This window comes from Maylandia zebra, linkage group LG12 (assembly GCF_041146795.1).
Source record: "Maylandia zebra isolate NMK-2024a linkage group LG12, Mzebra_GT3a, whole genome shotgun sequence".
NCBI classification, from domain to species: Eukaryota; Metazoa; Chordata; class Actinopteri; order Cichliformes; family Cichlidae; genus Maylandia; species Maylandia zebra.
Window position 1 is genome coordinate 38,756,846 of NC_135178.1, and position 15,272 is coordinate 38,772,117.

The window sequence follows — 15,272 nt, forward strand, 5'->3', positions numbered from 1 at the left end:
GGGAACAAACCGTGGCAGGATCAGCCTGATGTTATTTGCATCCTGCTGTAACTTTACTGTATAAAGAGCAAACATCTCCAACATGTCAGGAGCAGTTAGTCATTACAACAAGTGGTTGTGAACTAAAAATCAAGAATGTGGGATCCTGTTTGTCCGTGATTTAAACAGCCCAGCGCTGCTCCCGATGCAGGGAAACCCAATCCTGCAGGGAGACCTACCTCCGCACCTGTGCAGGTGAAGCCAAAGGGCAGATTTGCTTCACCAGGTTTTCTAGTCTTTGGTTTAGAATGAAGTTGGTTTGGAAACATATTCAGCGATGCTTCATCTCCTGCTTTGCGTTTGTGTGGGAGCCCCGTCAGAAACTTGTCCATGTACCAGTGTCCAAGCGCTCTTTTTTCTTTCTTTTTTTAAAAATTCATCCCGCCCCCCGCCCCACACTTTGGGAACCTCTGTTTTACAAGCAGGTGGAAGTCAGGAGGCTGAGCACACAGCGCCCCCTGTTGTTGTCCTGACTGTGTCCATCCTTTATATCCAGTCTGTGTAAATATGAAGCCTCCTGCTCACAGATGGTCATTGACTATGTTGATGACAGCCGTGATTTTGGATCCTCCATCATCACATCGTGTCCTCCTCACGCTCAGCATGGAGCAGCTCCATCTGTTGATGAAGGTCATGTGATGCAGATCCTCCCAGCAGCCAATAAACAGGTGACACGTCACGCTGGTCGTTAGATTTAGTGTCGGTGTCATGCTGAACATTTTCAATAAATCACTGAAAAACGGACAGACGGACGTGAACGCGACGGGATTTCCGACGCTCGTGCCCGTGCTCCTGTGGCTGTCGTTCCCTCTCCTCCGCTTGTGAACGCGCGGGAAGCTGGGAGCGAGCGTCAGTGATCCAAGGACAGAGCAGAGGGGCTCGTGAGCATCAGGTCACCTGGAATTCCGCGAGCGTACCGAAACGGAGGAGACCCGGACCCGGAGCAACAGCACCGAGCCCGGGAGAACCGGGCTGCCCGTGACGGTCCGACCCGGACCCCAGCGATCTCGGTGTCACGGGGCTCCAGCGGCTCTCTGTCATAAACAGCAGCAGACTCAGACCCACGGACACACCGAACCGGGCCCACGGAAACACGGGAGGACAAAACAGAAATCAACAGGAGGCCGAGTAACGGATCCAGAACCGCAGGACCGGATCAGTGAGTGTTTATTGTGCTGTAAATGTGCTGTATGAATGACCGCGGGCAGAACCACGTGACTGTTTTTACACTTTATTGATTCGTTTGGGTTTTTACAAAAAATAAAAATAAAAAACAAGATCAGAGGGAGTAACTGCAGAGTAACTGAGTATTTTTGTTTGAGTACGGCTCTGAGCAAAGCAAGTGTCCTGCAACGTGACACAAACTGGACCTGGACTCAGAGCTGGTCTCAGAGCTGGTCTCAGAGCTGGACTCAGAGCTGGTCTCAGACTGGACTCAGACTGGACTCAGAGCTGGTCTCAGACTGGACTCAGAGCTGGACTCAGAGCTGGTCTCAGAGCTGGTCTCAGAGCTGGACTCAGAGCTGGACTCAGACTGGACTCAGAGCTGGACTCAGAGCTGGTCTCAGACTGGACTCAGAGCTGGACTCAGAGCTGGACTCAGACTGGACAGACTGGACTCAGAGCTGGTCTCAGAGCTGGTCTCAGACTGGTCTCAGAGCTGGTTGCAGACTGGACGCAGAGCTGGACTCAGAGCTGGTCTCAGACTGGACTCAGAGCTGGTCTCAGACTAGATCAGTCTGGTCTCAGACTGGACTCAGACCAGACTCAGAGCTGGTCGCAGACTGGACGCAGAGCTGGACGCAGAGCTGGTCTCACACTGGACTCAGACTGGACTCAGAGCTGGACTCAGACTAGATCAGTCTGGTCTCAGACTGGACTCAGACTGGACTCAGACTAGATCAGTCTGGTCTCAGACTGGACTCAGACCAGACTCAGAGCTGGTCGCAGACTGGACGCAGAGCTGGACGCAGAGCTGGTCTCACACTGGACTCAGACTGGACTCAGACTGGACTCAGACTAGATCAGTCTGGTCTCAGACTGGACTCAGACCAGACTCAGAGCTGGTCGCAGACTGGACGCAGAGCTGGACGCAGAGCTGGTCTCACACTGGACTCAGACTGGACTCAGAGCTGGACTCAGACTAGATCAGTCTGGTCTCAGACTGGACTCAGACTGGACTCAGACTAGATCAGTCTGGTCTCAGACTGGACTCAGACCAGACTCAGAGCTGGTCGCAGACTGGACGCAGAGCTGGACGCAGAGCTGGTCTCACACTGGACTCAGACTGGACTCAGACTAGATCAGTCTGGTCTCAGACTGGACTCAGACCAGACTCAGAGCTGGTCGCAGACTGGACGCAGAGCTGGACGCAGAGCTGGTCTCAGACTGGACTCAGACAACACTAAGACTGGAATCAGACTAGATCAGTCTGGTCTCAGACTGGACTCAGAGCTGGTCTAAGACTGGACTCAGAGCTGATCTAAGACCGGACTCAGACTGGACTCAGAGCTGGTCTAAGACTGGACTCAGACTGGACTCAGACTGGACTCAGACTAGATCAGTCTGGACTCAGACTGGACTCAGACCAGACTCAGAGCTGGTCTCAGACTGGACTCAGAGCTGGTCTCAGACTGGACTCAGAGCTGGACGCAGAGCTGGTCTCACACTGGACTCAGACTGGACTCAGAGCTGGACTCAGACTAGATCAGTCTGGTCTCAGACTGGACTCAGACTAGATCAGTCTGGTCTCAGACTGGACTCAGACCAGACTCAGAGCTGGTCGCAGACTGGACGCAGAGCTGGACGCAGAGCTGGTCTCACACTGGACTCAGACTGGACTCAGACTGGACTCAGACTAGATCAGTCTGGTCTCAGACTGGACTCAGACCAGACTCAGAGCTGGTCGCAGACTGGACGCAGAGCTGGACGCAGAGCTGGTCTCACACTGGACTCAGACTGGACTCAGAGCTGGACTCAGACTAGATCAGTCTGGTCTCAGACTGGACTCAGACTGGACTCAGACTAGATCAGTCTGGTCTCAGACTGGACTCAGACCAGACTCAGAGCTGGTCGCAGACTGGACGCAGAGCTGGACGCAGAGCTGGTCTCACACTGGACTCAGACTGGACTCAGACTAGATCAGTCTGGTCTCAGACTGGACTCAGAGCTGGTCTAAGACCGGACTCAGACTGGACTCAGAGCTGGTCTAAGACTGGACTCAGAGCAGGTCGGGTAGATTTTGGGGGTTTTCTGGGTGTTTTGTTTGTCTGTGCTCTGAGGCATGTTCCTGTATTTCTTGTGTGTCTTTGTGTTTCACTTCCTGCTGTCAGATTTGTCCCCCCTGAGCTTTGTTCTTCAGTTTTGCGTCTCTGACACGTTTGTGTCTTCTTGTCTCATGTTGTGTTTTTGTGCTCGTTTGGTGTGTGCACTTTGTCTCCCTGCAGCTGTTGTGGTTCTGGATGCCTTCATCTTGTGTCTCTTGAGGTTTTTTTGTTACATTTTTGGTCTTGTTCGGAGGTTTTGCAGCTTTGCAGTCGTCATTTTGTGTTTGGCTCTCAGTCGTTGTGGTTCGCGGTCTGTCCGTCTCCAGGTTTAGTCGTCTCTGCATGTCTCATTTTCTTCATGGAGCCATTTTGTGTCTCTGCAGGTGTGTTTGGCACTTCTGTTTGTTTCAGCTTCATTTCTCTGTGTTTGTGTGAGTCTGCTGTGAGATTTTTCCCGTTTTTACAGCCGTCTGCTCCGCCTGTCACTATTCCCGAGTGTCTCCACAGAAATGTGACTGAACACGAGCACTTCACGCAGACTCCTGGTCTGGAACACCAATGATAAACTTCCACCTGCATCGCTTTTTGAATCCTCCCCACAGAAGCTCAAAGTGCGCACACCTCCGTCTCAGCTGACCTCCACCACACGTTCCTACTTTTCTTCACTTTAGCTTCTTTATCGAAGGATTCAGACTCTTTGATTCGTCCACGGTCGCCTCAGACTTGTCCTCCAGTGTCAGACTTCCTGATTATAAAACATAAATTCAAATGAAAAGATCAAATTCTTATTGTCTGTTTAAACTGTAAACAAATTACAAAAAAAACACGAGATAAAAATCTGGAAATGTAAAAGCAGTCTCCAGATCATGGAGTAAAAACTGTAAATTCTGACATTAAAATCCAAAATATATAACAAAACAAATCTTTATTATCATACTGCACTGATGGAAGTCACGCACTGACGGCGGCCTTCACCACGCCCACGTTTGTTTTAATGACCCCTTATAAACCGTTGAATGATGACATCAGCGCCGGGATAAGAAGGGTTCAGGTGACATCATCAGGTCACGAGACAAATCTTCTGTATCTTCCTTCATGTTGTTTCACATGCTTTTGATTTTGAATGTTCACATCGAGCGTCTGACCTGACGCAGAGCTGCTAACATCAAATCAATTTCATTTTGTTTGAAAATTAAAATTAAAAAATCTTTTTGCGATTACCAAGAAAAAAAAGACGATGGAAGCCTTAAAAAAAAATCCAGATTATGAGATTAAGTCGGGGTTACGACATCATTTAAACGCCAGTCTGGACGTCTGCGTCCCCTCAGGCGTATCTGAGGACCCCACGGTGGGACTAAATCGTCCCTTTAGTAATGCACTTCCTCTCCCCTCCCCTCAGTGGAGCTGCGCGGCGTGCTGCTCCTGGCCGTGCTGCAGTGCTGCTCGGTGGCGCTGTGCGGCTGCGAGCCGCGGCTGGTGAATGTGGGCGCCGTGCTGAGTCAGAAGCGATACGAGCAGGTGTTCAAGGAGGCGGTGAGTCAGGCCAACGCTCTGTACGGGAAGGACAAGTTCAAGATGAACGCCATCTCCGTCACGCACAAGGCCAACGCCATCCAGATGGCACTCTCTGTCTGCGAGGACCTCATCTCCAACCAGGTGAGCACCTGCTGTCACATGACCCCTCAAACCTGACTCAGAAATGTCTTATCCCCGCCCCGCCCTGAGCCTGGTTCTGTCGGAGTTGGTCACATGATCGCTGAGGTCGTAAACGGCCTAAACTGCTGCAACTTTCATGGTGAAACGAAACTCTTCCTGTTTACCTTTCACAGTAAAAGCCCCGACAGAACTATGGGAGGTTTGAATGTGAAAATCTGTCTCCTCTGTTAACCTAACCTCAGTGATCAAACATGATCTCAGATGACATGATTTATTCTGATTTCACTGCAGGATGACTTTTATTTTGACAGGTTTACTGGTGGGGTGGTTGGGGGTCATGACCCTGTCCTGCAACAACAGCAGCAGCTTCACAGAAGTCATCTCGTAACGAAGCGAAATGCTGATTTTGGTCTAAATGAAATGAAAATGAATGTAATTAGTTGTCAGATAAAATAATCATTACCCATGAAATGTATTTAGATCATTGAATTCTCGTGTTATTAGCTCACATCATTACATTGTTCTCATATTTTTATGTCATTTATAAAAAGAGAGTCCAAAACAACACGAGCGCCGACACGTCTGAATGAGTTAATTACAGGAACATTAAAAATCAAAACGTCAGAGCGTCCTCAGCTGGATTAGAACAGGATAAAACTCGTTTCATGGCTGCAGAGGTGACGTACAGGACGCTGTATGCTGGTCAAATTCTGATTGGTTGATAAGCGAGCTGAACAGGTAAGGGAGTTCACCTGGACTGAGAGAAGCAAGAAAAACAGACGAACAACAGAACAAGCAGAGCTGCTCACACTGCCCCCATCTGGCAGCAGACGCTCACTGCAGGTTCACTGGGTGCACCTGGACACGCGGCCACGCAGAACGAACTACACCTGGATTCAAACTCAGGACCTTCTTCCTGTGCGGCCACAGAGCGCACCACAGTGTAAACACTACATGTTGCTAGGCAACCGTTTCAGATGAATGTCTACGGGGCCAAAATGGCGTCCTGGGTAAAATCGCTGCACGATGTATATGTTGTGAAATTTGAGGCGATGGAGTTAAAATCCCACAAGATCAAAACAGCGCGCTCGGTTTTCTGATCGTGTATCAATAAAGTTGTCACATTTGTAGCAGCTGTTTCCATCTAGTTTCAGGATGATCTCAGTCGTGTTTGGTTAAACTCTGTTCGTCAGGCCATCTTCAGACTTCAGCCGTGGCAGATTTATTTATGTCACGCTGATTCTTTCAGTATGTGCAGAGACATGTGGGGGTGGGTGTGCTCGTGTTTCATAATTATAATCAGAGTGAGAGTAAAACTGAGAGCAACAGCAGAATAACAATCACTGCACTCATGTTAAGCTGACTGGGCTCGTACGTTTTTAATATTTGGGAACATAATGTCATCTGTTGCCACCAGGAGGACATCTGTACAGGGGCAGAGAAAACAAAGCTGTTAATAAGAAAACTGCTCAGTTAATCCATCGGTGAAATGATTCAACATGGCAGTCGTAATGTGAACGTTTCCCTATTTTAGGAAAGAAAATCTTCGCTTTGTACATGGACACAAATCAGCTGAAACGAGAGAAGTCTGTTTCCCAAATTACTGTAAAACGTGTCGTATTTTCTCATTTTTACACAAACATGATTCAGTCTTCTGTCCTGTTTGTGGACCTGAAGACTGACTCAGTCTGATTTAGTGACTTTTTTAGGAGAAGTAATCTCAGACCTCTATGCAGACGTAAGATTTATGTAAACCATCTGAAGGCCTCACTGCCCGACTGCACAAGATTAAAACTTGAATAGCTTTGAGCTGTATGCCAAGAGTGAACGAGACATCGATTCACTGATCCACACCACCAGGATATACAGCAATGACATTGGAATGTCGTTCGGGCTGGAGAAGTGTAGTCGGATGATAACAAAGAGAGGGAAGGTAGTCAGAACTGAGGGGATTGAACTACCAGAAGGCAACATTGCAGACATAGAGGACAGTTACAAGTACCTGGGGATCCCACAGGCGAATGGGAACCATGAAGAGGCCGCTAGAAAAGCTGCAACCACCAAGTACCTGCAGAGGGTCAGGCAGGTCCCAAGTCCAGCACCCTGAGGCTGTACGCTAAGCGGAAGGAAGGGGGCCGGGGACTGGTGAGTGTCAGCACCACAGTCCAGGATGAGACAACGAACATCCAAGAATACATTGGGAAGATGGCCCCAACTGACCGAGTGCTCAGTGAATACCTCAGGCAGCAGAAACCCAAGAAAGAGGAGGGAGACGAGGAACCATCATGGAAGGACAGGCCCCTGCACGGTATGTACCACCGGCAGATAGAGGAGGTGGCTGATATCCAGAAATCCTACCAGTGGCTGGACAAAGCTGGACTGAAAGACAGCACAGAGGCACTAATCATGGCAGCACAAGAACAAGCTCTGAGTACAAGATCCATAGAGGCTGGGGTCTATCACACCAGGCAAGACCCCAGGTGCAGGCTGTGTAAAGATGCCCCAGAGACAATCCAGCACATAACAGCAGGGTGCAAGATGCTAGCAGGCAAGGCATACATGGAACTCCATAACCAAGTGGCCGGCATAGTGTACAGGAACATCTGTGCCGAGTATAACCTGGAAGTCCCGAGGTCAAAATGGGAGATGCCCCCAAGGGTGGTGGAGAATGACCGAGCTAAGATCCTGTGGGACTTCCAGGACCCGAGCTTGGAGGATTGACCGCCTGCAGGGGCGAGCGGGGATTTATACTTACAGTGCTGTTGAAGCGATTTTCCCCTTTCCAATTACTTTTTTAAAGGTTTGTCACACTTTAATGTTTCACATCATTAATTGGAGATTATGTATGGGAATTTCAGGAGCGGGACCACGCCTCCAAACATGCTCCTTCCGGTCCTCATCTGTACAGGTTCCCCCAGTCCTGCAAGCTGTCATTCTCGTTTACGTGCTCCTCCCCTTTTCAATTCTGTAACTTCTTCACTTCTGTTCAGTACGTGGGGATCTGCTGGGCCCGGGAGCCATCGCCAGGCCCCCTCAAAGCCTTCCCCAAACCGCAGCTCAGCTCATGCCCAAGCATCACCTTTACCTACTAAAACGCTGTCAAACATAAAATGAGGACGTGGGTCCAGCGAGTGAAACAAATGTAAATATTGGACAAAGCGACCCACAGTGAGAGCCTTTAACCACACACTGTCACAGAACAGTGGAGAACCTTCCCACGAGTGGCCGGCCGACCAAAATTACCCCAAGAGTGCAGCGACGACCAAGAGGTCACATGTAGGTTTGGATTTTTTGTGTTTACTTGTGCTAATCTTTGTCTAATATTTAAATTTGTTTAATGATCTGAAACGTTGAAATGTGTCAAACATGGAAAAACACAGGAAGAGGGCAAACACCTCCTCGCTGTACGATGGAAGCAGTGCGTAACAGAGTAGCCATCCATCTCAGAACGAAAGCATAGAAACAAGCAGTGTTTTTGTGCCTTTAAAAAGATATTACAATGATTTCAAACAGATGCAATCAAATCAAATCCTGTCAGATTGTCAGCAAACAGCTGCTCTTTGAGTGCATCAGAAATATTTATGTGTTTTTATGTGCAACCATCAGAGAAAAGACTATTCATCCAACACGGGCTCTGTAACCTGTTTCCTTTGTGGAGAAATGAGGCCAACATGGCGTCGATGTGTCAGAGGGAGCGATGGACGTCAGATTACCGTCCTCTCTCTCTCTGTCTGCAGGAACGCAGATGTAATCCGTCCAGAGAGATGCAGGGATTACAGCGCAGGCCTGTAACTGTGTTTGCTGCAAGCTGCTTGGTTCGGCTGAGCAGCTGCTGGTGGTTTCATGTGGTCACAGGTCCTGTTTGTGCTGCTGACAGGGAAAAGAAAACGTGCTTTCACTGCGGTTAGTTTATTAAAAACATGATACGATGATGCATCCATCATATCAGGATGAACAGAAGCTGTTAACAGGTAGAGTCTGCCTGTGGAAATGATATCCAGCTCAGTCTGAGGTCACGAGGCGAACGTCGGCTTCATACTTGTAAAAGCCGCAGCTTCCTCCGAGCTCAGAGGAGACGGGAGTCCACGTCTCACACTCCTTCTGTCTGTGCCTGATGTCCAGACCAGAAAACATTTGTTCCTTCCTGTTGCCCTTCACACTAAGAGCCTCAGATGGTCTTGCACTCTTGCAGTGGAAGAAGCAACTGAATAAAACAGGACACTATTGAAGTAACGTGCACCAACACAAACTCTTTGATCTGCTGACAGTAGCGGCGGTCTGAGTACAGCGGACTCATCTTCCTGTTCAGGAAACAGTTTGAGATAATCTGACCTTTTGCCACGGAGCGTGCTGGAAGCAGGCATCAGGGCTGTGGTCATGACAGGATGGACGTGGTCAGCAGCAACACTCGGGAGTTCAGATGATGCTCAGCTGGTCCTGAAAATCTGCCTCACGACGTCACACCAGCCTGAACACCAGTGAAGGGTAAAGGCGGGATGCCGTCGGAGAATCGTCAGACCAGGAAATGTTTTTTCGTCTTCTGTCGTCCGGTTTTTGTGAATGCGCCCGTCTGCTGTTCAGAGATGCTCGTATGCAACCTTTGGTTATGAGTTGAAAGCAGTCTGTCTCTGACCTCTGACCTCTGATGTCAGCAGGGCATTTTCTCCCAGAGAACTGCTGCCGACTGCGTGTGTTTGTTCTTTTTATTTTATTTGTTTGTCTGTAAACTCTGGAGATGTTTTCGTTTCTGACACACTGAGACGACCGACTGTGCAGTCGCATCGCGTACTTACTGATGCTTAGTTTGAACCTCTGCAGGTCGTCTTGAATGCGCTGAGTTGCTGCCATGTGATTGGCTGGTTAGATGTTTAGGTTAGCAGGCAGTTGAACAAAGGGGCCAATGAGTGTACAGTATGAATGACTCGTCTTACATGAATGAATTATTAAGAAGATGAATTAGATACACAGAATTATTAATGACACTATCAGAATGAACATAATGTTTTATTCATTTAGTTGGTTTTATTTATTGTAGCAATCACACTAAACATCGTTACTGGCATCTGTGTTTTAAAAGATCTTTTGATTATTAACATAAATGACAACGTTCAGGATAACGCTGCTTTCACTGTGAACACTGTACAAAGACACTACATGCGTTTAATTGTAATACAACACCTGTAGGGGAAAAAAGAGCTTTAAACTGCAAAAGTGACAAGAAGTCTGAGCACTTTCACACATGCAGAGCACAATAATGCCCGGACTGGGCAGCCGCAGGTGCCACCAGCAATCAGTCTGGGCAAGCAAGGCAGGCAGTGCTGGTCCAGTGAAGTCCAAAAGTAGACCTCGCTCTCCTTAACGTTCAAACGACATTCAGCCCTCCAGCGTTGTTTGTATCCAGTCTGTTGATGGTTACATAAGTGGTCACAGCGGGCTGCTGTCTCTGGAAGCACGAATAACTCTGGAAGCTGTGGTTCCTGTCATTTTGATGTGTCCGTGTCAAGCTGAGACCAGAAGCATTTTCTGGTTGTTAAATCTGTTTGATGAGAGACTGATGGGAGACCAGCATCACTGACAAGCTGCTGCTGCTTTCACTGATCTGAGATCATTTACCTGTGCACTGTGTGGACACACAGCTAGCATTAGCAAGGATTAAGCATTTTAACGGGGAAGACCTTCCTGACCGACCACCTCGGCTTTTTCCTTGATGGGGGGCGGGTTCTGCTGAACAGAATTTAAATGTTTAGTCTAAAGTTTGATAACATGACCCTTTCAAGTACTACACAAGTCACACAAGTGTACTAACAGAAGTATCTGAACCGAGACACATCCAGTGTTTACTTCATTTTCTTCAGGTCCGATTTTAAATACAATCGAGCTGCTCGGTGATTCACCACAAAGTTATTCTGCTAGAGCGTCGGCAGGCGTAGTGACGTAAGAGTTTCAGCTCACGCTCTCTGATTTCTGTCTAAAGCTGCAAACACTCGGCAGGACATAAAAGTTTCTCTGCAGATCGCTGAGGTTTCTCTGAAGCTGGTGAAATGGAACCATTTCTCAAACTGGGATCCAGGAAGGATGATTTTACTCGTCATAAACACCGACCAGTCTGAACCTTCACAACACGGGCGGAGTTGGTTTATACCAGTGAAACCAGCATTTTATATTATTTGACTGATTTCAAACTGCAGACAAAACTTTTATCATTTTTTTAAATGTTACTCAGCAGCCTGGGATGACTTTGATCTCACTGATCCAAACACATGTGCAGGTTTTACTACAGGACGCAGTGCAAACACGAGTGTAACGGCCTACAGTCATCCTGCTGTTGGACACAAACCTGTCAGCAAAGCTGCTGTGAGCAGATTCCTCGTTCTCTACATCTAACTGCAAAGATTGAACTGAAGGAAAAATTGCCTTCATCATTTACACAAATATGAAGAATAAACTCATCAAATGTAATTTTAAGAATCTTTTCATCTGTATCATTAACATCTTATGTGTGAGGCAGAAATGTGTGCACTGAACTGTAACCTGAGTTAGTATCAAAGGTCTTACGGCCGATTTGAACGTTTTACGCTTTGTTACATGTGAACGTCCTGGATCGTTTGGCTCGTAGGATTCACTCTGCTTGTTCCCAGCAGTTACTCTGCAGCGTTTGCTGTTTGCATCGTGGAAAAATCCTGCGTCTGCATCACAGGGCCAGTCATTAGACACAAAGGACTGATTAACATGAAACATTTCTCTGTCTCACTGAAAACAAGGGAAAACCCACCGAATAACTGAGAAATCATAAAAAGTTCCAGCTAATGTGACAGATGTGCTACAGATGTGCTACGTGTCTCCAGAAACCACAGCTCACTGCTGCTTTTCTGCAGACCTCTAACATCAAATAGTAATTCTAGAAAAATCCATCAAACCCGCCGGCGCTACTTTCTACTCGACCTTTCTGTGTGGTACACGGACATCTGAACTGAGATGTGTTTGTCTTACTCTGTAGGTGTACGCCATTCTGGTCAGCCATCCTCCACAGTCCAACGACCACCTGACTCCAACGCCCGTCTCCTACACCGCCGGTTTCTACCGAATCCCCGTGGTCGGCCTGACGACACGCATGTCCATCTACTCTGATAAGGTTAGCTCGGTCGGTCTGTTACAGCAGAGCGCTGACGGTCTGAGCTGCAACGCTCACATGAGGATCTGATCCTGGTTCTTTACACAGCTGTTTGCATCCATCACTGTTTTATTCGTCAGAGCCTTTCATCTTGGTTCTGAATTTTCTCCACTGGAGTGAAAATCAGGAAAGTTCACTTTTATGCAGATGACATCCAGGTGTCCCAATCAGAAAACACACAGAACGAGTGAAAAATCACAAAAGGTGTCACGTCTGCAGAGGTGAACGGCGTGGAATCAGGTGAATGTGGACCCAGAATACAGACAAGGATGGAGGTGGATGATAACAAAAAGCGAGCCTTTATTTGGCTGAATAAGAGTTCAAACAAAAGCAAAGGAAGACAGGATAAAGACATGCTGTGGGAGAGAGACAGAGGTTAATAACAGATATGATTCAGTGCAGAGAGGTCTGTTAATACATAGTGAGTGAGGTAGAAACACCCAGTGCATCATGGGAATCCCCAGCAGCCTACATCTATTGCAGCATAACTAAGGGAGGATTCAGGGTCACCTGGTCCAGCCCTAACTATATGCTTTAGCAAAAAGGAAAGTTTGAAGCCTAATCTTGAAAGTAGAGATAGTGTCTGTCTCCTGAATCCAAACTGGAAGCTGGTTCCACAGAAGAGGGGCCTGAAAACTGAAGGCTCTGCCTCCCATTCTACTTTTAAATACTCTAGGAACAACAAGTAGGCCTGCAGAGCGAGAGCGAAGTGCTCTAATAGGGTGATATGGTACTACAAGGTCATTAAGATAAGATGGGGCCTGATTATTTAAAACCTTGTATGTGTCATAGCTGTGTGCAGGAAGGAAGGACCCAAAATGCAGGACTCACTGAGGCAAAGGTGAACTCAAAGGTCTTAATGCTCAATTCCAATTTCTTGATGAAATCCGATTGTTTTGTCTGCTTGTTCACACTACAAATAAAATGCGACAGCAAACGCACGTATTTTACATATTTGTTTAATATGTGCGTTGAAGGACATGTCCTGGTAAAAAATGACTCCAAGGTTCCTCACAGTGTTACTGGAGGCCAAGGTAATGCCATCCAGAGTAAGAATCTGCTTAGATACCATATTTCTAGGCTTTTCAGCGCCGAGTACAATAACCTCAGTTTGATCTGAATTAAGAAGCAGAAAGTTAGCGGCCATCCAGGTCTTTATGTCTTTAAGACCTTCCTGCAGTTTAACTAATTGGTGTGTGTTATCTGGCTTCATGGACAGATAGAGCTGGGTGTCATCTGCATAGCAGTGTAAATGTATGCTATGTCTTCTAATGATGCTGCCTAAGGGAAGCATGTATAATGTAAAGAGAATTGGTCCTAGCACTGAACCCTGTGGAACTCCATAATTAACCTCAGTGTGTGAAGAGGACTCTCCATTTACATGCACAAACTGGAGTCTATTAGATAGATATGATACAAACCACTGCAGTGCAGTACCTGTAATACCTACAGCATGTTCTAATCGCTCTAATAGGATATTATGGTCGACAGTATCGAACGCTGCACTGAGGTCTAGCAGGACAAGCACAGAGATGAGTCCACTGTCAGAGGCCATAAGAAGATCATTTGTAACCTTCACTAAAGCTGTTTCTGTGCTGTGATGAGCTCTGAAACCTGACTGAAACTCTTCAAATAAACCTCTGCAGATGATCTGTTAGCTGTTTGACAACTACTCTTTCAAGGATGTTTGATATAAAGGAAGGTTGGAGATTGGCCTATAATTAGCTAAGACTGCTGGGTCTAGAGATGCTTGTAGAGTAAAGGTTTAACTACAGCCAGCTTGAAGGCCTGTGGTACATAGCCGATCATTAGAGATAGGTTGATCATATTTAAGATCGAAGCATTAATTAATGGCAGGACTTCCTACCATAGGATATCCCAGTGCTCCCAGTGAACAGCGCTCTGGTTCCTCACCAGGTTTTATACACATGAAATATTCACACATTTTTCAGGTGGAGGCAGCTGCAGTAAGCCAGACTACATCTGTTTTGTTCTTTGTGTCCTTTCACTCAGCAGTACAGTGTTTGATAAACGTGTTAAGGAAGTATTGGCTAATCTTTTTATAGCAGCTGTTATGTTTCTGCAGACGATCATATTATCGCTTTTCTGGCTTTTGGTTCTGTAGAGCTTCTTCCTGATCTCTGGTTCGTTATGATGTCAACTCATCATACATGTGAAGGATGGATGTTTCTGGATAAAATCAAAGTAGAGTAAGAACCTGTTGGGTTAACCTCCTCCACCTCCTCTCGTGCAGAGCATCCACCTGTCGTTCCTGAGGACGGTGCCTCCATACTCCCACCAGGCACAGGTGTGGTTCGACCTGATGAGGGAGTTCAGGTGGAATCACATCATCCTGATCGTGAGCGACGACCACGAGGGCCGAGCCGCCCAGAAGAGACTGGAGACCCTGCTGGAGGAGCGTGAGACCAAGGTCAGCAAGGACACGCCCACATATGAGCTCATAGACACGGACATGCAGTCTCAATGTGCTGCACATCACGTGTGTGTGTGTGTGTGTGTGGGCGCACGTTATTCAGATGCAGGTTTGTGTAGTTTAGCTGCATGATAAATAATGAGCTGCTGTGTGAGAGGCCTTCATCCCTCCATCATCGCTCTGTAATTTCTCCAGGATTGCTACTTCATCGCTCCCTCATCCTTCCTTCATCCTTCCTTCGTCCCTCCTTCATCTCTCCTTCATCCTTCCTTCATCTGTCCTTCATTGTCCTTCATTAGCTTTAATATTCTTTCTGCCAGATGCTTCACAGCAGCTTCTCTTTCATCCTTTTTCTTTATTTTCTATTGTGTTCTTTTTCTTTTCTTATCTCCACCAAGAGGTTTTACAGGTTTTCTGTTTACATGGATCATAAAGAACCAGATGAGGCAGAATGATCGATCTCTGCTTTTATTTTCAGTAGCTGACCTGTGTGTAGCTGAAGCTGCTCACTGCCCCGGGTTTTTATGTTCTCAATAAACACCTGATGCCACACGTGATCCAAACCAGGATAAGAATCACAAACATGATCAAACATGACCTCCATGTGTGAAATGCAGATCCAGGAGGTTTTACTGACTAGACTGGACTGTGCTGGACTGGACTGGACTGTGCTGGACTGGACTGTGCTGGACTGGACTGGACTTTG

At 47.2% G+C, this 15,272-nt stretch overlaps 1 protein-coding gene across 8 annotated transcripts in view; it reads left to right on the forward strand.

Moving 5' to 3' along the window:
* Nucleotides 1-731: 731 nt before the first annotated feature.
* grin1b (glutamate receptor, ionotropic, N-methyl D-aspartate 1b) overlaps nt 732-15,272 on the forward strand; it is a 72,444-nt gene continuing 57,903 nt past the window's right edge. For 2 of the 8 annotated variants that reach the window (XR_003024721.2, XM_023153637.3), the window contains exons 1-4: nt 733-1,198; nt 4,705-4,961; nt 11,959-12,093; nt 14,387-14,563. Coding sequence is in view for 4 of the 8 variants with exons in the window: in XM_023153637.3 (XP_023009405.2) it covers nt 1,198; nt 4,705-4,961; nt 11,959-12,093; nt 14,387-14,563 (570 nt within the window). In the remaining 4 variants the exon portion in view is untranslated. Of the gene's footprint in view, nt 1,199-4,704; nt 4,962-11,958; nt 12,094-14,386; nt 14,564-15,272 lie in introns of all 8 variants that reach the window. The other 6 variants (XR_003024720.2, XR_003024722.2, XM_076891262.1 and 3 more) reach the window with 6 other exon arrangements.